Below are 25,014 nucleotides of genomic sequence, written 5' to 3'. Positions count from 1 at the left end.
ATGGACCTGCTGAACCCTGAAGTGGTTTGGCTAAGGAGATGTCATTAAACCTTCCATTTAATGGTAGAGGATGACTCATGCACTCCATCTCTTCCACGTTCAATTCACATGAGCCCATTTTTCCGTAAAAGAAGAAACATCTTTGCAATTAAAGCAGGGATATGAACTAAAGCGACATCATGAGAGCTAGAAGACATGCTGATCTTCCAATTCCATTCTCATCAGAACTTATTCTTGATACATGATCAACTCTTTGTGGCATTGTGCAATTCGGGTTGTTCAAATCTCTCCCCACTCCACCCCACCCCAAATCCTCTTGGAATCAGACTGGTTAAAAACGGCGTTTGCGTTAATCCTTAGAAGATTGTAAGGGCGAGTCAAAATGCCAAGCTTTATTCTAGCTTTCTCTCCACCAAGACATTCTCCGCTTCATCCACTCTAGGCAACCAAGTCTTACGCCACCTAGAGGCTACTTTCTCATATTACATTATCCACCTAGTCGAAACCTGTACAGTACAAGTATTCTCGAATTGCAACCATTCTTTTAGTGACAGTTCAAAGTCCTTCAGTTCAGTTTTTGGATGAGAAGTGAAATGCCTTCAAGGAAAAACAAAGAAAATCCAGTTGCCTCTTGAAAAAGCACCTTTGGAACAACTGTGACCTGGATGACTGAGAATCTCCATAGATATTAATTCCATGTTTCTATGGGTCCCTTCATTCTTATCCCAGAATCTTTTGGTATCATCCAAACCACCTACAGTACATGTCAAGGACCTACTGCTGGCCATACTGTAAGACATAGGGCAGCCTTCCCTAAGTCCTCCAGATTTGTTGGACAACCAATACGGAGAGGGGTCACTGAACATCAAGGTTAGTGGAACCAATGGGAGGTGAAACCAGCATTCATGGACTCCATTAAGTTGAAGAAGGTGGGTTAGAGAATCTAGAAGTGAATCTACATGTGTGGATTCCAACTTTCAGAACCTTTGGTAACAGCCATACTAGTTGGAGAATTACGGGAGAGAGAATCCCCATATCTGGATGGTTGGCCAGCTTGCAGAAGTTTGGACTGAAATGGTCATAGTGGGCTAAAATGCTATACAACCAGATCCCTGCACTGAGCATAGAATCTGACCAGAGGATTGCCAAGGTCCCTTCCTGTGTGTACATTCCAGGAAGGCTACTTGCAAAAAGATCAGTGCTTGGAAAGTAAAATATAAATAAGAAATGAAGCAAATCAGGAACAAACAACAAGAATGCCTGAGAATTAAGACTCAACTCAGACAAAGGTGGGTGTGAAAACAAATTTAATTGGTCGTTGTTCTTCCAAACCTGATCATAATTTATGACCCCAACACTGTCTTTTAGGACAGAGGCTTTCTCTTTAAAAGGGCTTCTGTGACATTCAAGATACTCCATGTAAAAAAATCATACCCGTGACAAACCAACTCGGAGTCAAGATGTCCAGTGCAAGGAATTTCTTTGCTGTAACCCAGAGTGTCTCACTTTAGCAGCCAGGCGAAAAGAGGAGGAGGAGGAGGAGTAAGTAAAACCAACGCATCGGAATCAGACAGCCATTCTCACGTCCGTCTTGTCTTCTGTTTCTTGGCCTGCCTTTTGATATCCTCGAGGCCTCCTGCGTCAGCCCCCGCCTGCCCCAGAGCACACACCCCTTGGAGATGGCTGGTTAACTGAAGCAGCAAGGGAATCAACTGGAGGAACAGAAAATAGGCTACGTTTTGGCCCAGGGAAGGGAGAATTCTTCCCCAAAGACCAACAGGATACCATTGTACAAGTCATCAACCCCACATTACAAAGCAGCGAGAAGCTCCAGGCGTGCGTTAGAATGTGAAGCCCTTGATCTCTGAGCTGGACTGTTTTCTTGCACGCGTTTCATAGCCCAGCTAGATAACATCCTCAGTGCAAGAAGGGATAAGAAACAGAACAAACTCCTCTCTCTTCTAGCACTGAGGATGTTACCTAGCCGGCTCATGAAAGGCCTGTGAGAAAACCACCAAGCTCAGAGAGCACCAAGGATTCCATAGTTCAACCCCAAGCTGCAACTATTCCCTTCTACGGGTGCATTAAGATGTAGTTGATGGTTCAATCTATCTGTCCCCCTAGTTCAGTAATCCCACTACCCTAAATAGGCAATCAGGGGTGAGATTCGAATTTTTTAACCACCAGTTCTGTGGGCATGGCTGGGTGGGCATGGCCATGTGACTCGGTGGGCATAGCTATTTTTTGCAGCCCAGGAAAGGAAAAAAGGGAGCCGGGGCGGACGTAACACCCACCCACCCTGCGCCCCATTTTGGCGCCTTCTCGGCCTCAGGGGAGCCTCCTGGGGGGGCATTTTTGCTCCTAAAAGGTTTCCCTGGGGCCCAGGAAGGCAAAAATGGAGCGGGAAGTTGTGGAGGTTGAGAAATACAGATTTCAGCAACTTTCAAAACAGCTCTTCTTCTCCAGGATGTATCGTAAGCTTGGCAAAACGAACACATGCACTTAAAAGCACCGGGAATGAAGTCGCATTGCGCACTCTGAGCATTGGCTGGTGCCTCTGCTTGGCCAAACCCACGAAAGACAATGAACCCAACCACACAGTTCATCCATCCAAACCTCAACCCCAGCATCAAAACGCTTGTAGCTTGGTGCAAAACCCAAGGGAAGCCATCCTAGCCAGGATGATGTTCACTGGGTACCCAAGAAAGGGAAGCAACTCAACCCAAAGAACAGCCACAACCAGACGGACCATCACTACAAAACAATTTCTCTATTACCTTGTCATGGTTATAGCCGGCTAACAAAAGCAGCAGAGTCAACGGAAGGGCGATGTAGGATCCTTGAGCGATATCCTGCTCTGGCAGTTTTCTCTGAAAAGGAAGACAAGCGTGATGACCCAGAGTATCTCAGAAATATAACAAAAACCGAAAACGTAACTGAAAGTCCTTTAATGCCTTCAGCCTGGCTTCGCCGATTCATTGTTCACAGTGGAGGAGTAAAACTATTTTCGAAATAACATTTCAAAGGCAAGAAACACAGTTCATGTTCGAAGAGACGATAACGAAGCAAAAACCAAAAACAAACCGCACTGAATAAAGTTCCTCGACAGACCAGGATAGATAATGGCCAACTTCAGGAAGATAATCAGGGACAGTCCGTTGGAAGAACGCCAACCAAGATAAACCTTCTTTAGGAATAAAACACTAATTTGTCTCCAGCGTCTGTTAGCACGCAGGTCCAAACTCTTATGCAGATCTCACACCTGCAGCCCATGAAGAGGATCATGGCCCTCTCCTCCCGAGTAGACCACGTTTTACCCTGATCCTCTCCTCCCTGCGTGCCCTAGGATGGAGAGGGGATGGGCCTGGGTCTTCCCCTGACTGCTCAGCCGGCCTCTGCCCTTCCCCAGCCTCCTCCACCACCTCCGGAGCCACACTTCCACTCCCTGTTCCTCCTCTTCCTCAGAGTCAGTCTCCACCAGGGGGATGACAATAAGAGTTACAAGAGTCTTTGAATACTTTTGGCAGTTAAGGGCCCAGAAAAATCCCCAAAGTGGTGTTACGTCATCCCTTAGAAATCATCAAAGGCATCACATCTGCCAATCAGGACTATCAGTTAAGGTGAAATCCAGGTTTATTGCTTAAGTCTATATACAAGAATCTATTCAGCTAAAGTTCAATACTAAAGTAGCACCAGATAAGCGTCAATGGAATTCAGGAGAGGGTTAGACTTGTATCATCTGTGGGAACGCAATGATTCTCGGCTGATGACAAGCTTAACTCCACCCCTCCCAGCTCTGCCTATCCTCCTCCTGCAATAGCTTATTGACTTCCTTTGCCTGGATACACCATGGTTTGTTGTGAATAAATCTCCATTAGCTGGGTTCATCTACCACAGCAAGCCACAAATCATGGCTGCTAACCCACCAGCGAGCTCACCGTGGCACTATGCTGGGGCTGACGCCCACTCTTCTCTCTCTCTTTCTCCCTCTCCCTTCCCTTCCTCCCTCCCTTCCTCCAGAAATTTGCAGCACCTTACCGTAGGATTAAAAACCAAGGTGATGTGCTTGTGGTATCCGATGGTGGTGAATGAGATTTGAGGTAGAGTGTAGTCATACTGGGACTTGGACAGGGTGGAATCTAAAAGCACCATGTAATTCTAGCAGAAAAAAAAAAACAAGAGAGGGAACGGAGAAAAGAAAAATAAACACAATAAAATCGGCTTAACAAAAAAAAAGAAAGGAAGACAACAGAATCTGAATCATATTCAGGTGTTCTTCTAGGTAGGCATTTACTACAACACCCCAGCTGATTTTACATCATTTCGACAGGTCGGTAAGCTAGTTTGTTTATATCCTGCCTTTATTAATTTTTACAAATAACTCCGGGCAGGAAACGTATTCAATACACCTTCTTCCTCCTATTTTTCCCAAAACAGTCCTATGAGGTGGGCTGAGAGAGGGAGGGATTGGCCCACAGTCACCCAGCTGGTTTTCATGCCTAAGGTGGGACTAGAACTCTCAGTCTCCTGGTATTTATTCCAAAGACACCCAGCTGGCTTTCACATCTAAGGCAGGACTAGAACTCTCAGTCTCTTGGTGTTTATTCCAAAGTCACCCAACCAGCTTTCAGGCCTAAGGCGGGACTAGAACTCTCAATCTCTTGGTATTTATTCCAAAGTCACCCAGCCGACTTTCATGCCTAAGGCAGGACTAGAATTCTCCGTGTTTATTCTGAAGTCGCCTAGCCGGCTTTTGTGGCTAAGATTGAATTCATAGTCTCTTGCTTTCTAGCCCAGTGCCTTAAACCACCAGACCAAACTGTCTCTCACTTCTATTTCTTTCCAAAAGTCAGAATTGCAATGGACAGCAAAGAAAAACTCTATCTTATCTGCAGCTGAAGGAGAAAACTCCCACCAAGTCTAGATTTTCTGCGGTCTCTCCTATGGGGAGAAACCCATCCAGGTCTATACAGTGTTTCCCCGAAAATAAGACCCAATCGGAAAAAAAAAGTCCTAGCATGATTTTTCAGGATGCTTGTAATATAAGCCCTACCCCCGCTCCAATAAGCCCCAGTTAAGATCATCAGCGAACACATTTAATACTGTATTTTCCCCAAAATAAGACCTAACTGGAAAAGAAGCACGAATCCGTCTTTTGGAGCAAAAATGAATATAAGACCCGGTCTTATTTTTCAGGGAACACACAGTACTAAGAACTCATCTTCCACTGAAGATATTTTACAAGATAACTGAGTGAAAACAGAAGAAAATGATTCCTGCTCCCCCTCTGCAAAGATGCTCAATAAAAAATGTCTTCATACAGATTTTCTTTACTTCTTTACATTTGAAGATGATTACCTCTCCGTCCCGGAGCAGAGGTGGGAAATGAAAGAATAAAGATTGGCCGAGCGAGACTGTGTGAACCGGATTGTCCAAGTTTTCGCTTTTGTAAAGTTTCACCTGGGGAGAAAACACACACACACACACACAAAGTGGTTATTGTTAAATGAGAGGCAGGGATGAGCTGCTAGTAGCAATTAGCAGGTTCGGTGGTTGCTCCCGTGCTGGACCAGAAGCAGCAAATAGCCGAATATTTTTATTCCCAGTTTACTGCCGTTTCCCCTCCCCGCTTTTCTGCACCCTGGGAAAAAAAATAATAAAATAATCTGGACAATTCCACCCGTACTTAACTCACCCATAAGGTAGGGAGGTACTCGGAAGGGGTGATCACGTTTCCGCTCAGATCAAACTGGTTGATTTGGCGGAAAGCCACGATGTTCACATTGTCGACATCATCGCTACCGACCTACAATTTGGGGGAGGAAAAAGGATGATGGGTCGAAAACAGGAACCGCCTTCTCTCGGGTCAACCGTCTCACCAGGTTTGCAATCCGAAAGAACATTTCCACTCCTTGGTGGGCGGGGAAGAAAGTGACGCGTGCAATACTCTCGAGGTAAAAACTTCAGAGTTCCGGTGTCCCAAAGGATTCAATTTCAAAATTTGAAACCGGGGAGCCCACACACACACACTCAGCTGAAGATAATCACCTCATTTAAAACAAAACTGGGTTAGCTTCTCCATAGCTTCCTCTCTCCAACCTCCCGAAGGAGAGTCGCTATTTCGGAACTAATTTCCTGTATGAAAAATTCCAGTTATTGTTAGTTCCTCAACTTACAACTGTAATGCGAGTCTGCCGGTTATGGTTGTCAAGCCATGATGTTTGCTAAGTGGGTCGTCACGTCCAGGCTAGCCCAATCTTTACAATTTTCCTATGCGCCAGTTAATTGAATCCCTATTTTAACTTACTGCATCTCTGTATGGTTTGCCAATTGCACAGGGGCAGATAGGACAGCGCTCCAGAGGGTTAATGTCATTGCCCAGAAGACCATGGGTTGTCCTCTCCCCTCTTTGGAAGAGCTTTATAGCTCCCGCTGCCTTAAGAAAGTTCAAAACATCCTCAAAGATCCATCTCATCCTGGGCACCCTTTTTTTTGAACTATTACCATCTGGCAGACGGTACAGGATAATAAAAACAAGGGCAAATAGGCTGAAAAACAGCTTCTATTCCAGGGCAGGAGCTCTGTTGAATTCTACTGTTTAGTGCAGTGTTGGTGTGGTGTCGGGGGTTTCGGTTCAATGTGTGGAGCGTGAAGGATGTGTGTTTGTGTTTCATTTTCATGGTCATGATGTGCACTGAAGATGGCGTTTGATTTCATTGTACGAGGTGCAATGACAATGAAGTAAAAGTAAAGTAAACCATAAACAATCATTAGAAGAATGCTGACGTTCATTAAGCAAACCCTGTCAGACCCTGCTTGGCTCCTTGATGTCCTGCCATCAATCTGAGGAGGGAAGAGGGGAGCACCTCAGCAATAAAGCTGTATACCTTTTTGATGGGAAATTGGGAGGGGGAGATTGACAGGTGAGAAAAACCAGTGTCGGGGCTCTGGCAGCTACCTCTATTTAAATCACGAATCTCGAGCCAAACTCCAACAAGATTTATTGGGAGTAAGAAGATGTGGCACTGCCTGCGTGTAGTTGACTCTGAGACACCTAATTCACTGTCACCTTTGACCCTGGTTTCCCCCCATCCCCTGGGTGTATCATAATTCATATTCTCCAATGGGACACATGCCTAGCCAAGAGTCATCAATCATACATTCCAGTTAGAATTTTGCGCGGCAGAAACTTCAATCACCTGGAAACTATCTTTGAAAACATTTGTGGAATGCAAGCTGCCGCACTGTTTCCCCCCTCCCTTTCTGTTGGCAACTCTAAAAAGTCCATAGAAATATTTTATGAGTTGGATTCAACGTTTTAGAATCCAGTTCATGCTGGCATCTTCGAGGCCGGTTACCCTGAGAGTGGACGGTTACCAGTCCGAACACCTCAGCATCTCTCAAAATATCTCGGCAGTGTTGGGTTGGCTGGACATGATCGGACAATAGTGGGGGAAGGTCTGAGGGGACCAAGAGGTTAGTTCTCATGGGAACTTTAGATTTCACCTGACTCCATTGCAATCTCTTAATAAAAGTGCTTTTTTCACTTCGATGGGAGTTGAGAGTTTTACTTTCCTAGGAGATCAGACTTGGGCAGGTCTGACAAATCCATTGATTGCCATGGGGCGTTTTAGCCCACTACCCCAAAATTGGAAATAAATGTAAATCTGTTTTGGAAGGCCTGCGGTAATTTGAATGATTATTAAGTAACCAACTATGAGTTGAGGACTACCTGTAACTATTCTGTGCTGTACTTCTGGAACATTCTTTTGAACAGTGATGATTTCCTAAATCCATTTGTTCATTCGTCCGTCCATCCATCCATCCATCCATCCATCCATCCATCCATCCAATTTATAACAAGAACAGAATACCTGGATAGCAGAATACTGTGGAAGAGCTCTTTCAATGTGGTCATTGCCTTCGGCTTTCAGTTGAATGTGATACAGGCATGACGGCTTTTTATGTATACAATTAAGAAAAAAAGACGCGCATTAATATTCCTGAGGTTAAGCATTGTCATTACGACATGTGCCACTGTTTTTGCACCAGCCGTGACTTAACTGAATCACAACTTGTTGAAGATGATGTTAAGTAGCTGGATTCACTGGACGCTAACCCACAAATCCACATTTTCTGATGAAAAGAACAGAGTTTACCCAGCATATTATGTCTTAGTATTATGAGTAAATTCAGGCTTTGGAGCTACAACCCTCCCCTTAAAAACTGCCAGTGGCTTAACTCAAACCCAACAGGAGTTTGCGCCCAATTCTGCCATGTTTTAAGACACTCACCAGCAGACCCCGTAGCCGGAATCTCCCCTCTTCATCTGTGACGGTGTCTTCTCCGTAGATGGCACACTCCCCCTGTCCTACCGCTTCCACTGCAACCCCTTGCTCAGGTTCCCCATTCAGAGAAGAGACGGTGCCGTAACAGCTGGAGAAAAGGAGGAAGAAGGTAAGACTCAGGTAACACCCTTGAATTAAAACTTGGCGCGGTGTGTAAGGCGCTGGCCTAGGAATCAGGAGACGGAGAATTCTAGTTCAGCCTTAGGCATGAAAAACCAACTGGGCGACTTTGTGCCAATCACCAGGACATCCCACCTTAAGGCATGAAAGCCAGGTGACTTTGGACCAATCTCCAGGAGACTGTGAATTCTAGTCCCACCTTAGGCATGAAAGCCTGGTGACTGAGCCAATCACCAGGAGATGGTGAGTTCTACTCCCGCCTTACGCATGAAAGCCTGGAGACTTTGGGCCAATCACCAAGAGACAGTGAGTTCTAGTCCTGCCTTAATCATGAAAGCCTGGTGACTGTGAGCCAATCACCAGAAGACAGTGAATTCTTAGATACGAAGCCAGCTGGATGACTTTTGGCCGATCACCAGGAGACTGGGAGTTCTAGTCCTGTTTTAAGCATGAGAGTCAAGCGGGCGACCTTGGCCAATCACTCTCTCTGATCCCAACGCATCAGACAGGGTTGTTGTTGAGGGAAAAGAAAAGGCAGAATATTAGATATGTTCACTCTCAAAGACAAACCAGACCATAAGTGTCCTTTATTTTGGAAGGAAAATAGATGGGTGAGGTAACTGAGTTTCAAAGCAAAGCATGGTACTTCAGAATTTATATTCAGGCAGATCTCGGCTCCTTCGCCTTCTCTTTCAACACCGTCCTCCTCTCAGAAACGAAGACCTGGACCTCTTACGTCTACCATCTTCCTATCCCTTGCTTGTTCAGGTTCTCTATATTCCTCCTCTCTGGTTCAGATAATTCCATCAAATTCAGCCCCAATTTTCCAGCCCTGAGCCTGAACTCAGATTTACTGACCTGTAAGCCGTACGGTAACCAACGATGGCGATTTTAAGATTCTGGCCCTCCTGAACTTCAATCATTTGAGAGGAGGGTTCAAAGCGAAATTCTTTCATCATTGGTTTGAAGTAGTACTGCCCAGGACTCTGCAAAAGGAGACCCACTCGTTTACTATTATTCCCCCAAACCCAAGGGTCCTTAAACGTGGCAAGTTTAAGACCTGTGGACTTCAACTCCCAGAATGCCTGAGCTAACATGACTGGAGGAGGAATTCTGGGAGCTGAAGTCCACAAGTCATAAAGCTGTCAAGATTGAAGACCCCCCTGCCCTGACCTATTTACACACCCCAGAGCTAAAAATAAATGCTACAATTCAATGAAAATTCTGGTTCCAAGTGTGGTTGCTAAGTCAAGGACTACCTTTATTGTAATAAAGAGTCACTCAAGCTCTACTCCAGCCAACGTGAACTTGGGGCCATCCAAATTGGACTAGTCACAGTGGCGCAGTTGTTAGAGTGCAGTACTTCAGGCTACTTCGGCTGCTTGCCAGCTGCCTGCCAGCTGCCTGCAATTTGGCAGGTCTAATCTCACCAGTCTCAAGATTGACTCAGACTGTTTCCTAGTATGATTTGATTGCCTATGACTATTATTAAGGGTTGTACCTGATGATTCTTGACTCTTGACAAATGTATCTTTTCTTTTATGTACACCGAGAGCATCTGCACCAAGACCAATTCCTTGTGTGTTCAATCACACTTGGCCAATAAAGAATTCTATCTATCTACCTATCTTTCCATCCTTCTGAGGTGGGTAAAATGAGGACCCAGACTGTTGAGGATAATAGGCTGACTCTATAAAAATCGCTTAGAGAGGGCTGTAAAGGCCTGTGAAGCAGTAAATAAGTCTAAGTGCTATTGCTCTGTGGGTCACTTCTGCTGACTGCTGGCTGCCTGCAATTTGGCAGTTCAAATCTCACCAGGCTCAAGGTTGACTTGTCCTACCATCCTTCTGACGTGGGTAAAATGAGGACCCAGATTGTTGGGGGCAAGAGGCTGACTCTAAGTGCTATAGTTCTCACCATCCCCTAACCCAAAGGTCTAACTGGCTGGAGGGGATGACCACTCTCTGAAGGAGAGGCAAACTGGGTGGATGTTTTCCCCTTTGGTGATCGGGCCAAAAACTGTAAATATAAATAAATAAGCCATACCAAGTTGGCGAACGTCAGCATGCCGTTGTCCTGAGTCAGGAGGTTGGAGCGAAAGGTACCACCACTGAGCGACAGGAGCACTCCTGCAAGGGGGTGGCCATCTTCCGATTTAATCTGTCCAAACAAAAAAATGCAAGCAACGTGCTACCGAGTTGTCTCAGTGCAGCCTCCGTGGTCCGGATTAAAGGATGAATTGGACTTTTTGACAGGAGAGGGAAGGGAAGAACTTCAGTAACCACAGGTCTTGAAGCTGAACAAGGGTCTACCCAACAGATCTTCTACCATAAATGATCATAATAATTCCTTGGAATGGTGGGCTCTTGTTTTGGAGATGTTCAAATAGGACCAACTTCTCCGTTTCTGGCAAGGAAAAGCCAAGGAAGAAATGGCTATGGAGATTCTCAGTCATCCAGGTCATGGCTGTCCCAAACCAGAAAGTCCAAATGCCCCTTGTTGGAGTCGGATTCTCAGGGGGAGATTGAGCAGCTGACAGGGAGTGGGAGCGTGGCTCCAGTGGCTGTGGAAGAAACGGGGGAAGGGCACGGACCGGCTGGGCATTAAGAGGAAGACCCAGGGCCATCCTCTCATCATCCTAGGGCACGCAGGGAGGAACAGAGAAGGGAGCAACCTGTCTTACAGGAGAGGAAAAGGCCCTGATCCCTTTCATTAGTTGCAGCTGGGAGAACAGGATATAAGTGGGCCGTTTTAAATAGCTCTTTGTTGGAAGCAAAGCGTGCTTTATCTTGGTCGAGGCTTATCTGGGCTTTGGCATCTTCCCAACTGTGGTTGCTGCGTTATCTTGTGGAAGCCTGCAATTTATCATCCTGGCCTGCCGTGTTAATGACTCCAGTGTGGTTTGTGTTGGGTTTTTTAAAATTTCTAATTATCTTTACTTTTGGTTTGGATGGCCTTTACTCTCTTTGTAGACTGTTTTTGGAAGAGTTTGATATCAAGCCAAGGATAATTGGACGTTGGGGCCCAAGTTGGAAGCATTAAAGGGAATTTATTCTACTTCTGTGACTGTGTTATTTTTGTGTCACGCCCCGGGTCATCACGCCTCTTGTATGTATATAAAGATTATTAGGAAGAAATGTCCTTCAGAATATCTGTAGGTCAGGGTTGAACTGTGGGATCCTTGGCACACTCTTGAGCTTGGTTGTTTCCTTGCAGATCTTTCATAACCCAACTAAGTAACATCATCAGTGCTAGTAAGGGAGTGAGCGGACTTGCTCTCAAACCCCACCCACTCCTAGCATTGATGATATTACCTACTTTGGTAATGAAACCCCTGCAAGAAGTCCACCATCTCAAAGAGCGCCAAGGACCCCACAAATAGCCTACAACCGGGGCACTCAACCGTCCCCGGACTCAGGTCAACCAAAATCCAAAGTAGGTAGGTCAAGGTAGAAAGCGAAATATAAACTGCTGTAGATTTAGACTGGAAGAAAATCGTACTAACTAGATTTAAGAAGTCTGAAACGGAAACTATTTGGCCCCAAACATCTGCTTGACACTAAAATTGTGACCCGATCCCAATCGGGGTCATAAACCAAGGACTACGCCTTTACTGCAGCCTCAGATAGCATGTCCGTTATCTTTCTCTGCCCCGAAGACCGACCCAGTGGTGGGATTCCCCCCCAAAAAAATTTTTTCACTACTGGTTCTGTGGAAATTAAATTTTTTTAAAAAGGGATGATTAAAGCAAACAATTTTTTTATGAGATATGGGGTGGATTTTATAAAATCAGTGTTGGTGGAAGGCAAAGGGAATAAACCTACTCAAGAGTATATGTCGTTTTAGAAGGGATAAGGGCACAATTGGAATATAGAGTAAACTTTTTAATTGTTATAGAAGAATTATAAGAAAAAAATGGTCTCTGGGAGTGGAGTGCACTGTAATATTTGTATTTCCCCCCCCCCTTTTTTTGTATTTAGATGTATATGTACTATGTTTGCATTATTTGTATTTAAAATAAAAATATTATTTAAAAACAACTACTACTGGTTCTGTGGGCGTGGCTTGGTGAACATGGCACGGCCCCCATTCCCTCCCCACTCCTGGGGGAAGGATACTGTAAAAAAAATCCCCATTCTGTCCCCACTCCACTAACCTGCTTTCCAGCTCCGTTTTCCTGTGGAGGGAAACCAAGGAAGACCCAGCCAATCAGCTGGGACTCGGGAGGCGGAGAATAGATGGGGGTGGAGCCTGTCAGAGGTGGGATTGGCCGGTTCTCCGAACAACTCAAAATGTCCGCTACCTTTCTCCAGAACTGGTCAGAACCGGCTGAATATACCACCTCTAGACAGAACCCAAATTGTCTATAAAGAAGCAGTGGGGGAGAGGAAGCAAGATTTTTCCAGAAGATCTGGAGAAGGTTTACCTCAAAAGTGACCCCAGCAAGAGCAAAAGCCTTGAAGTCTCCGATGGTCTCCTCCACGCCACTCAAAACGAACCCTTCTTTCTGAGCAGTTACGGTGTATTCCAGATCGCTGTGAAGCGGTCCCACACTTTTTTGGGGGGCGAGGGAGGAGGAAAACAAAGCAGAGAATCTTAATTGACAGGGGAGGAACCCCCAAAACCCATCGTGAAGCAGGCAACACCATTTCCCCCCAAAGTCTCCAGATGAGATCAATCCCTCATAATCTTTTTTATTTATATAATAAGTAATTTGAACACAAAGGGACGCCGTGGCTCAGTGGCTAAGACCCTGAGCTTGTCGATCAGAAAGGTCGGCAGTTCGGCGGTTCGAATCCCTAGCGCCGCGTCACGGAGTGAGCTCCCGTTCCTTGTCCCAGCTTCTTCCAACCGAGCTGTTCGAAAGCACGTAAAAAATGCAAGTAGAAAAATAGGGACCCCTTTGGTGGGAAGGGAACAGCGTTCCTCCATGCGCCTTTGGTGTTTAGTCCTGCCGGCCATATGACCACGGAGACGTCTTCGGACAGGGCTGGCTCTTTGGCTTTGTAACAGAAATGAGCCGTAGAGCCGGAAATGACTAGCAAAGATGTGCGAGGGGAACCTTTGCCTTCACCTTATTTTGAATACAGTGTATTGTCTGGGCGTTTCATTTTACAGAAGGAAAAAAGAAAAAGTAACAGATATACTGATAGTAATAATAATAATACACCTCATGATTCTAACCGTATTTAGAATTGTATTAACTTATTTATGATCCTATTCATTATAGTAGCATACCTATAAACAACATTGATATTTTACTTACACATAACGCCCTTTCTTCATCTCATTTCTACCTCTTATCTCAAAATGTTGATAAAACCTATTCCACGTTAAATAATACCCCGTATCTCCTCTATCTTTTATTTTCAATGTCAATCCATCCATCTCTGCACAGTCCAATATTTTCCACGGCCTGGTTTCTGGCATGCTGGGGACCAGTTGCAGTTCGTAGACCCCTGATCTAAAGGACGCTGAGATTGGGGACTCCTGGTCTAAAGGAGGCATTTGGTAATGGTTGAAGGGGAAGGAATATCAACTACTACCAACTACAAACACAGAATAATTGGGTTGGAAGGGACCTTGAAGGTCTTCTAGTCGAACCCTCTAGACTAGAATTTACCTGTAGGATCCTTTGTCATCTGTGAAAACCGTGATCAAGGGAGAAGGCGCTCCTTTTTCAGAAATTATGATCTCAACTCCTTCCAATTCAGGGTGAATCTGTCCTTCCAGGAAGAGGCCTGCTTTGCCGTATATCTCGATCAGCTTCCCAGGGCAGCTCTCTGAAACAAAAAAAAACAATGGCTACCAACCTGCCTTCTGTTGAGGACCTGTATATACTGCACGAGTCAAAAAGAGGGCTGTGAAAATATTTACAGACCCCTCACATCCCGGACATAAACTGTTTCAACTCCTACCCTCAAAAACGACACTATAAGGCAGTGCACACCTAAACAACTAGGCACAAGGACAGTTTTTCCCCAAATGCCATCACTCAGCTGAACAAATAATTCCCTCAACACTGTTCAACTATTTACAAAGTCTGCACTACTATTACTATTAATCCTCCCATCACTCCTTATTACCCATCCCTTCCCTTGTGACTGTATGACTGTAACTTTGTCGCTTGTATCCTTATGATTTATATTGACTGTTTCTGAGTATGATTTGATTGCTTCTTGTACCCCATGACTATCATTAAGCGTTGTACTTTATGATTCTTGACTCTTGACGAATGTATCTTTTCTTTTTTATGTACACTGAGAGCATTTTCACCCAGACAAATTCCTTGTGTGTCCAAGCACACTTGGCCAATAAAGAATTCTATCCTATTCTATCCTATCCTATTCTATTCAAAGGCAGGCAGAAGGACGGTGAAGGAGTTGCAAAAACTTAGGTGCTAACAGGAGTGTTAATAGGAATTACCAGCAACCCTGCAAGCTTCACTACTATTGAAACACACTGTGTGTTTCAGTGAAACAGTGAAAATTAATTGGGGGGGAGAAGGGTGCTTGTTACAAATGAACGTCCATTCAAATTATACTGTGACTCATCCACAGAGATAAATCTGAATCGTCTGGCAAGTGACGATGGACAACTTACTCCCCCACATGTGGCTCTTACTCAACAATCCAGGATGTTCTGATTTGCCTTTCAAGGCTACAGAAGGAAGGAAGTGAGAGGAGAGATCCTTTATAGAGCGGTTCATGGACAGTACACACGTTATCCAGTGAGAGGAGAAAGCAACAAGAGACGGGTTGAGACAACCTGGCTGGATGACGATGCTCTCTCCCATTTTAGACGCAGGTATGTATCTGAGGGAACAAGTGGAGGAACAAGCTAGATTGCAGGACATTGCCCCTATTGTAGGAAAACCACCTCTCCAGTTATGAGCCACGGTGGCGCAATGGTTACAGTACTGCAGGCTACTACTTCTGCCTGCTGGCTGCCTGCAATTTGACAGTTCGAGTCTCGCTGTTGACTCAGCCTTCCATCCTTCCGAGGTGGATCAAATGAGGACCCAGATTGTTGGGGGCAAGAGGTTGACTCTATAAACCACTTAGACTGATATACTGCTTTCCAGTGCTTTTTCCAGCACTCTCTAAGTGCTCCTTGCTATTGCTGGCATGAAGAATTGGGACCACTCACTAAGTTCCAGTTGCTGATTTATTGCTTATGCCTGTACGTAAAAGTCTATTTGACTAACGGTCAGCATTAAATTGGGGCCAGGTAAGAGTCAGCGGAATTCAACGAAGGGTTGGAAGACTCTTAAGACTGTTTGTGGGAATGTAAGGATTCTCAGCTGATTACTCGTTTGACTCCACCTCTAGGCTGTGCCTGCTCTTCCCCTACAATCATTGAACTACAGTTCCAGTTGTCTTACGGACAGCTTGGGCGAAGTGGAGGGGTGCTGGGAGCTGTAGTTGCAGGTGTAGGTGGAATGTAGCCTGGATCTCCAGGAAGGAGGAGCTGCATACCAGAGGAACAAGAGACAGTGAAGTCTGGTTGGAAGGAAGAAAGGTTAAGACAGCTCTTCCTTAGAAGTTCTTGGAGTATGTTTTTAAAGGTGCAAACAGTTCGTTTAGTTTGGCAATAAAGGAAGGAACAATAAAGGAAGCTGTTTAGAAGTAACTCTTTGTCTTTCTTGGGTTTGGGGGAATGACAGTGTCCATTTCAAGTAGTGATCATTCTTTCAGATTTCTAGCAGGAGAAATTATATTTTCCCCGATTCTCTGTTGTCCCACTTGGAGATGCTTTGCAAATACTGCGGAATGACTGCCAAGACTTACCACCACTGACCACCGTTTCGATGGAAGGAGGGTAGAAGAGAAGTTCTTTAGATGATGGCGTCACTGTGATTTTCTCGCCAGATCTACAAATCACAGAATAAGAGGGTTGGACCTCAAGACTATTTAGTCCAAAATTTCCAATGACTTGCTATGCAACTCCTAGTGGTTCTAGATTCATAGCTAGTGAACATGAGTTTATTTATTACATTTTAAATTACAAAGTCCAAAGAAATTTAAATGGCAACAGCATCTGGAGACTGATACCTCGGTCTAGTCTAAAGTGTCATTCCACCTTAGTCAACTCTTCCAGGGAAGCTCCTTCACAATCAAGACACTGTGTATGTAAGACACCATGAGTTCTAGTCCCACCTTAGCCATGAAAGCCAGCTGGACCAGTCTGACTTTGGACCAGTCCCTTTTTCTCACCCCAACTCATCTCAAAGTCATTGTGGTGGGGAAAATAGGAGGAAAATGTGCTGGATATGTTCAGTATATTGAGTTATAATAATAATAATAAAGGTAGGATACGTCATTACTCTGCTAAACAAATAATTCCCTCAACACTATCCAACTATTCACAAAGTCTGCATTACTATTAATCTTCTCGTCACTCCTTATCACCCCTCACCTTCCACTTGTGACTGTGTGACTGTAACCTTGTTGCTTGTATCCTTACGATTTATATTGACTGTTTCCTAGTAGGATTTGATTGCTGATTGTACCCTGTGACTATTATTAAGTGTTGTACCAGATGATTCTTGACTCTTGACAAATGTCTCTTTTCTTTTATGTACACTGAGAGCATCTGCACCAAGATAAAATTCCTTGTGTGTCCAATCACCCTTGGTCAATAAAGAATTCTATTCTCTTCTCTTCTCTTCTCTTCTGTTCTATTCTATTCACACCCACCCACACTGGATTTTCTTCCAATACAAGGTCCACATACCTTGCCCAATAGGAAAAGTCATAGTAGAATGGCCCCAAGAGCTCCTCCACCACTTCCTGCACTGGTGGCTTAGATCCCTCTTCATCCGGTCCTTTTTTCTCCCTCTCCTGCCGTCGAGCCTCTATTTCAGCCCGTTGCTGCTCCTGGCGTAGCTCTTGTTGGGATTTCAATGGCCCAAGCACCAAATCAGGTTCACTGTCGATTGAAGACCTAAGAGCGGGAAATGTTGCCTCGTGAAAGCCACTGCGGCTTCTTCAATCCTTGAACTCAACTATTTAATCTGATGCATCGAGGACTAAACGGAACAATCGTCCCCAACCCAGCTTGCAAAAGATGTATTGGAGACCTCCATCCCCATGTCAACAAGGAAGAACATCCACAACACTTTTAATGTTCTCTTCTGGTCTTCTACTACCTGAACTCCTTGTCTAAAGAACTCATTATTCCTGCATTCAAAGCCAATGAACCATCCCTGAATTACTGCAATTAAGGAGCTCCCTGGCTAACGTTGAGTATGGTCATCAGATCAAATACGGGGCAGTCTGGACTAGGGGATGTTATAATACACCATACGTTTGGGCTGGAGTAAGGACTTTGTAGTCTTTCAAATAGTACTGCAACACATTCCCCAGAGCCTATCATTATAGACCATGCTGGCCAAATGTTGTTGGTCCCAGTTCAGCAACATCTGGAGAACATCTGACATTCCTACGTTCTATTAACTTCTACTAAATGAAGAAAATAGACTTGAAATCTAGAGAGGTAAAGATACAAGAATTTATCTCAATCCCTCCATCCTGGTCTATTCAAGAACAACCAACCCTGGGCCAAAGTTGAAAAACACTTCAAGGACAGCCTTCTGAAGTCCATCAGACTCTTACCGAATGGTAACCATCACATCCATCAGTTTGTCCGTGGTAATTGTTCCAAGCACATGGTGACGAATTGCAGTCAAGGTCAAGATACTTGGAGCAGACCTGGATCAATAATCAATAATCAAAAAGTGGAATTACAAGGAAAACTTACTCAAAGTTGGCTCACATCAGACACAAGATACAAGAAGCCATGACCTTATTGGCAGGAAATCTTTCGAAATCTCTGCAGCCTAAGTGGGTCACAACAACGCCTACAGAAATTTAGAAAGGAAAATATATTTCTCTACAGTTGGGTTTCAAGTCTAAAACTATGGAAAGAGACTGGTACAGCTTATCAAACTTATTTTACAGTAAAGGAAACTATTTGGGTCACCTTGTCTACCCCAAAGGAACATTTGAAGATTGATGAGGTTATGGGAACTCTCATCAAATGGCTACTATAGAGAGGTTCCTGCTTATCCATAAAACATCAGCTACGTTATTCACAAAATTGTGGTCAAGGGGAACATAGCTACCCACAAAGGGGGCCCATTTCCCCACAAGGAAAGATGGCCTCTCCCAACTTCTGAAGTTGAAACATTTTGGAACCCACAAAGAAGCAATTGTCCCACATCTTCACAAGCAACCCTTGAACCGCTCTTTGGAGGACTCCTGACAGACGCCGTCCAAAACATTTCCCCATCAACCATGCTTACGTGTCATAGGTGTAATATTCATGTTCAAATCGGTGGCAGGAGCGGGGTGTTACTTCATACACACCTGGAGAGGATGAACAAAACACCGCCCTCATGTTTCAAAATCGTTCAAGCCTGTGAGAAGCTGGCAATGGAGTTGGACTTGTTTTTTTAAAAAATGCAGCACAGGTAGAGGCCGTGGGAAGGAAATTCTTCAGAGACTCTGCCTTAAACTGGCGTGCTGTTAAAAGTCTGCTGGGAATTTCTTTTTCTTTTTTTTCAGCTTTCAAGGTTTATATTTTTACTTTAACCTTTTTAAAAATCCACACGGTTTTTTTAGTTTTGTCAGCTACCCAAAGACAGTCCAGACCAACATTTCCAAATTATTTCAACCCACAGGTTCTCCCGCTGTTTTCTAATTATGAAATATGCCTTGTTCATCCAGTTATTGGATCAAACTATAGTTAATCGAATCTAGGTTTGCCTGGAAACGTGCAAAAAGTTCCTATTTCCTTGAAGTTAAGAAAAACAGGTCTTCTGCCTTTTCTTCTTCTTGACCTTTCACTCCTTTCTTGACCTTTCACTCCTTTCTTGACCTTCACTCCAACTGTCATCTTAAACATCAAGTCAACTTATCATCAAGTCAACTTCAACCATGTACACATCAACTCGCTTTTTCTCTGATCTAGTTCAGGTCTCACCTACGCCAGAGTATCTGCTGAATTAATCAGAAATGGACGTCCCTCACAACACACACACACACACAAAGTCAAAATGTCACAAACCAACCTGTGCTTCAGCAGCACAAAATGTGTGCCTCTCATTTTTCTGACCATCCCTTGACATGGTTTACCTCCAAAAGTATCGTCTCCTGTCCATCTTTATCTCCAAAAATGCACTGCAAAGAAACTTCTTTCGTTTCCAACTTGTCCCCTAAGGATTCCTACCTGGCTTGGAGAGGCAGAACCTGTTCACACCTTTGGACAGGTTGTAAACACCAACATTTTCCGGTCCGTTTCCATCTTGGTAAAATTCCTAAAGAGCATTAATATCCCAGTCAAAATATGGAGAGAGAAATAAGCTGAAGGCTTAAGCCAGAAGACATTCATGGAGAGGCAATGCCTGACTTACAATCGAGCCCAACATTTCCGTTGGCTAAATGAAAACATTTATTAAGTGAATTTTGTCCCATTTTACAATCTCTTGTGCCACGGAGTTAAACGAATCGTTGAAATCATGAAGTTCATTACATGATTCTTAAGTAAATTTGGCTTTCCCCCGTTGGCTTTGCTGGTCAGAAGGTTGCAAAAGGCGATTACATGATCCCGGGACACCGAAATCGTCATGAGTCAGTTGCTAAGCGTCTGAATTTTGATCACACGACCATGGGGAAGCTGCAGTGGGCAGCTTCCCCCGCAACCTCCAGGGCCACACTCCCCCTCCCTGTTGGCTGTTCCTCCTCTCCCTCGGAGTCAGATTCTAACAGGAACGTGACACCTTGTTTGGGGGAGCATGGAAAAGCAAATAGCTGTAGGGCTGATTACCTCAAATCCCCTCCTATTTTAATTAAGTTTTAATATGAATTTTTAATTCCTCCTTGCCCTTTTAAATTGCATATTTTATATGCTGTTTTTATGCTTTCATATTTTTGACTTATTCAACACCATAAGTCTCTCTCTCTCTCTCTGTAAGGGAGAGGAACGGTTGCAAAAAGTTTAATGCATTTGAGTTGGTTACCTACCAAAGTAATGGCATGGGAAAGAGAACATCGCAGCATGTAACCTGTCTGGCGGAATTCGATGCCCGATACATCCTCCTCCACAACTTCTATCTCCAAGGATTTATTCTTCCAACACCAGTCTTCTTGGATGATGCTCACTTTAAATTAAGGGGGGGAAAAATGGCTCATGGAAAGAGAAGCCTCACTAATCAACTTGGTTTCTAAATAACCAACACTGCCCAAGCATGCACACCCAAAGATCAGCCAATTTAAACCGAGTAATACTGAAAAAAGCTGATATATTCTTCTAGGCTAGGGCATGCTTTAAAACGGAGTCCATTTAGCTCACAAAGGTAGTCCTCAACTTGTGACCCGCAATTGAGCCCAAAATTTATGTTGCTAAGTGGAAATATTTGTTAAGCGAGCTTTGCGCCATTTTAGGACTTTTCTTAAAATGAACTGCTGCTAAACGAACTGTTGTAAGTTGAGGACTCCCTGCAAAACTATAGCACTTAGACTTATATACTGCTTTATAGTGCTTTTCAGCCCTCTCTAAGCGGTTTACAAAGTCAGCATGTTACCCCCCCAAAATCTGGGTCCTCTTTTTACCCACTTCGGAAGGATGGAAGGCTGAGTCAACCTTGAGCTGGTGAGAATCAAACTCCTGGTATACGGGCAGAGTTAGCTTGCAATACTACATTCTAACTACTGGGCTTACCTCCATCCATATGAGTCCAACTGTTATTTATTTAAAATGACATATTAATAAGGCGACTGCTTTAGGTTCATTCACGCACGTATTTTTCACATTCAAATAGCAACCTGCCAAACGATGCAACTGCTTTAATGAGCAACAGAGAGAAGCTGTACTGCTGAACCCTTTCAACTGCTGTACCAAACTGGTCCTCAGCCAAATCTCAAGATGGAAAGAAGCAGAAAGGGAACCTGATATAAGCACAATTCTAAAAAGATGTGAGGACGTGCAAGATTCTTACTTTTGTATTTGCCCGGCAGGACATTTTCAAAGGTAAAAGCCAAGGAAGTTGACTTGGCTGTAAGTTGGAGGCTTCGTTTTTCTCCAGGCCGAAGGATGGATTGAAGTATCACCATCAATTCCCCGCAAGCATCTGCGAGAAAGCCAGGAATGAGGACAGATGAGCCATAAAAAAGTTGGCAAGGTGAATTGAGTCACTTTTCTCTGGCTCCCTTGGGAGTCCAACTTCACGGACCATCAGAAGGTGATGCCCAACGCAAAAGAAGCCAAGATAGGGCAGGACAGGTCAAACTCTGTGCTTTTCGTGGACCTGGAGGGAAAAAATAGCTTACCCAAACAAGTGGTCTTCCCAGAAACAGAAGCCAAGAACTGAGAGAAAATCACATCCAGCACAGGCTTGGAAGCCACGGTAACAGGAAACACTTTGGGCTTTAAAGCAAGTCCTGCTCTCACTTCCGCGTCGGGAACAATGACCTGCAGGAAAGCAATTCTGGAATTCAGGATAGATACTGGAAAAAAACCAAACACCCGATTAAAAAAAAATAAAACTTCTAGGCCTTTCCTGTCAGCCCATGGCCCTTTTTGATGATGTTTGCCACGACTTTTGCAATCTTTCTTTTACTTTTTTAACCTGTCGTCTTAGAACCACAGAGGATTTTCCCTGTTCTGTTACTGCAATCAATGCAAGTAGCAGGTATCAAGGCTCCCGGGCACTGCGACATAGCAGATCCTCACGTATGATACACGAGGAATCCTGGCTTAATAAATTGCATGCAGCCCATTGGTTTCTATACTCAGAAAAAGCCGGTAAACTAATCAGGAAGGAGGCATAATACATCCCGAGGGGCCGTCCAAACCTGAATCCTTTTTAGCCCCGGACTCTACTAAGAGATTGTGGGAACTGCAATCCAAAAGATGCAAGATTGCATAATTACCCCTTTTTCCCCTCTGCAGCTGAAAAATGAAGACATTTTTACTGCCAATGGTGCAAAAACAAATTGAATAATAGCAATAAAATCTAGATGAAATGAAGAAGGGGACATGGTCTAAAAGATTAAAAGCCCCCGTTTCCCTGTGTTGTTTTTTTTTTAGTTTAATATAGATAGATAGATAGATAGATAGATAGATAGATAGATAGATAGATAGATAGATAGATGATAAATAGATAGATGATAAATAGATACATAGATAGATAGATAGATAGATAGATAGATAGATAGATAGATAGATAGATAGATAGATAGATAGATAGGCAGGCAGGCAGGCAGGCAGGCAGGCAGGCAGGCAGGCAGGCAGGCAGGCAAGATAAGATAAGATAAGATGTTAATTGTATTTAGAGTGGTAAAATTACAACGGAGAAACTGATCATTGAAACAATAAAAGACAGACAGCAAAAATGTCCATTTGCAAAGTAGAAATAAGCAATTCTTAACCTGATTTTTTTAAAAAAAGTTTTCCTGTTTCTAGTATAAAAATCCCAAGGAAACAAGAGCAAATGTGTTTCTAACAGGAAAAAAAAAACCAGAAAAGCAATGGGAAACAAAGAAAAGAACAGAGATTCTAAATACCTGGAGAACATATAACCCTGGTCTCGCCTTGAAACAAAACCCACCACGAGCATCTGTTTCGGTAGTCAGCAGCACAGCCTTTTCCTTCTCCTGAGGCCACATGTTCACTTTGTACTTGGTGATCTGCTTGATCGAATCGGGGAAGCGGGTCACGGAGATCTGCCCACAGACGCTGAATCTGTAGTTGGTTGGTTGGTTTAAACAAAGGAGAAACAAATGCCACGATTCACACAGCGGCCTGAAAAACGGCCAGTTCAATTTAGGCAGGGACACTCTTAAGAAGGGCACACTCACTCCGTTACTATGATATCAGCTAGCTGTGGGGTGTTGGGAGCAATCTTCACCGTCATGGTATCGAAGAAGAGGTGGTCTTTGTGAGCCTGAATGGTGTATGTGCCGGTGGTGATGTTTTCAAGACGGAAAGAACCATCTGACCGGGTAGTAACTGGAATCAGAAAAAAAAAAAGGAACAACCCGTTCTGACCCAGGTTCCTAAACCATAATTACGCACACGGTTATTTTAAAAACAAGACTTAGTTTATTGCAACACTGGGAATTTTCATTCCCAGCCAGAATTAATCTCAAGCAGTCCCCCGAGATAAGCACCCACCTTTCTTTCCTGTGAAGTGCTGCCAAAAACAGAAGTATCAAATGAACCAGAAAAGAAACCAACCGAAGTACAAAGAGCTTCAAGAATGAACCAATCGAACGACTTTGCTTCCTGCAAAGGTTTTGTCATCTTGGCCTGACCTTTATACCTTATGGGAGGGGCAATCACCTCCCAACCTTACTCCCGAGTCGCCCCTTTTGTTTCAGCTGCTCTAGCTTTCTAGCAGCTCCATGCACATGCACACTGGGAGCAGGATCCCCTGGGTCCTCTGCCTTGCTGCTGCCAGACTCCGAAGGCTCCGGAGTCAGCACTCCACTCCCAGATGGTCCTGGCCCCATCCCTGTATCGGATGCAGGACCCTCGTCTGAGTCCTCTCCAGACTCCCTGACTGGTCCCCGTTCTTCCCCACTGTCCGATTCTGCTGCCATCTGCACCGGCTGCCAGCGAACCACAACACAACCGTGAGAAAAATAAAAGGTAATCTATCCATTGCCAAAGAAACTGGGACTTAAAACTTTCAGAATCCCTACTGACTTCCTGGCTACAGATCAGGAATTCCCCGCCCAAATAGTAATCTCAGCACCTCTTCAAGCCTTTAAACCCCACCCCACCCCCAAATTTCTTCTAAGTCTTTGCAACAACACAGCATTGCCTTTTATACGACTGTCGCTGCTATACAAAATCTTTCAGGGGATGTCCAACCTTGGCGACTTGAAGGCTTGTGGACTTCAACTCCCAGAAATCCCCATCCAGCACATGCTTACCTGAAATAGTATAGGACTATAGGTTCTCCTGCTTGAGCAGAGGGCTGGACTAGAAGACCTCCAAGGTCCCTTCCAGTTCTATTCTATTCAAGTCCACAAGTCTTAAAGTTGCCAGAGTTGAACATCCCTGATCCAGGTCAATATCAAAACTGGCACCCACCTTTAATCTGGCTATTCAGGATCACGGTGGCGTCTGGCACCCCTTCACCCTCGGGGCTGTTCAAAATCCTACCCGTGACCGAGAAGCCCATGACGTGGAAGACCGGCTGAAAAGGATGGGACAGAATTTGAACTCTGTTGCACTTTTATCGTCTCTCCCCTTTCTGAAACAGTTCCAAAGTGTTCCAAGCGTCCATTGTCTCAAAAGATGGCCCTTCCAACGGAATTTATGAAAGGGCGCCAATACAGCCTTCCGCCAGAACCTACCTCAATTTTGAGACTATCGTGCTCCACGACAAAGTCCAATTTGGAAGGGGCGACGTCGAACGTAATTCTCTCCCCCCTGTAAAAGGGTATCTGGAAGGAGACAGCAACCCAGAGTTTAAAATGTCTTTTAATGTTCAGATCCAGCCGAGATTCTCCCCATCCTATTGGATATATCTATA

At 44.3% G+C, this 25,014-nt stretch overlaps 1 protein-coding gene across 1 annotated transcript in view; it reads right to left on the bottom strand.

Moving 5' to 3' along the window:
* Positions 1-1,295: 1,295 nt before the first annotated feature.
* The window catches only part of LOC113438739 (BOS complex subunit NOMO3), a 34,827-nt gene continuing 11,108 nt past the window's right edge, over positions 1,296-25,014 (bottom strand). The window contains exons 9-31 of the mRNA XM_026704255.2: positions 24,836-24,925; positions 24,570-24,675; positions 23,330-23,480; positions 23,036-23,213; positions 21,800-21,941; positions 21,469-21,600; positions 20,495-20,631; positions 19,701-19,788; positions 18,775-18,838; positions 18,086-18,181; positions 17,205-17,414; positions 16,259-16,341; positions 14,092-14,251; positions 12,895-13,021; positions 10,515-10,628; positions 9,327-9,454; positions 8,295-8,436; positions 7,875-7,958; positions 5,696-5,806; positions 5,359-5,460; positions 4,039-4,158; positions 2,778-2,870; positions 1,296-1,712 (exon numbers count right to left, since the gene is read on the bottom strand). Of these exons, the coding sequence (XP_026560040.1) occupies positions 1,581-1,712; positions 2,778-2,870; positions 4,039-4,158; positions 5,359-5,460; positions 5,696-5,806; positions 7,875-7,958; positions 8,295-8,436; positions 9,327-9,454; positions 10,515-10,628; positions 12,895-13,021; positions 14,092-14,251; positions 16,259-16,341; positions 17,205-17,414; positions 18,086-18,181; positions 18,775-18,838; positions 19,701-19,788; positions 20,495-20,631; positions 21,469-21,600; positions 21,800-21,941; positions 23,036-23,213; positions 23,330-23,480; positions 24,570-24,675; positions 24,836-24,925 (2,790 nt within the window). The 3' untranslated portion in view covers positions 1,296-1,580. The remainder of the gene's footprint in view (positions 1,713-2,777; positions 2,871-4,038; positions 4,159-5,358; positions 5,461-5,695; positions 5,807-7,874; positions 7,959-8,294; positions 8,437-9,326; positions 9,455-10,514; positions 10,629-12,894; positions 13,022-14,091; positions 14,252-16,258; positions 16,342-17,204; positions 17,415-18,085; positions 18,182-18,774; positions 18,839-19,700; positions 19,789-20,494; positions 20,632-21,468; positions 21,601-21,799; positions 21,942-23,035; positions 23,214-23,329; positions 23,481-24,569; positions 24,676-24,835; positions 24,926-25,014) is intronic.

The sequence above is a fragment of the Pseudonaja textilis genome, chromosome 14, assembly GCF_049901715.1.
Source record: "Pseudonaja textilis isolate UNSWEBS1 chromosome 14, rPseTex1.2, whole genome shotgun sequence".
Classification (NCBI taxonomy): Eukaryota; Metazoa; Chordata; class Lepidosauria; order Squamata; family Elapidae; genus Pseudonaja; species Pseudonaja textilis.
This window is presented reverse-complemented; position numbering and strand designations above follow the sequence as displayed.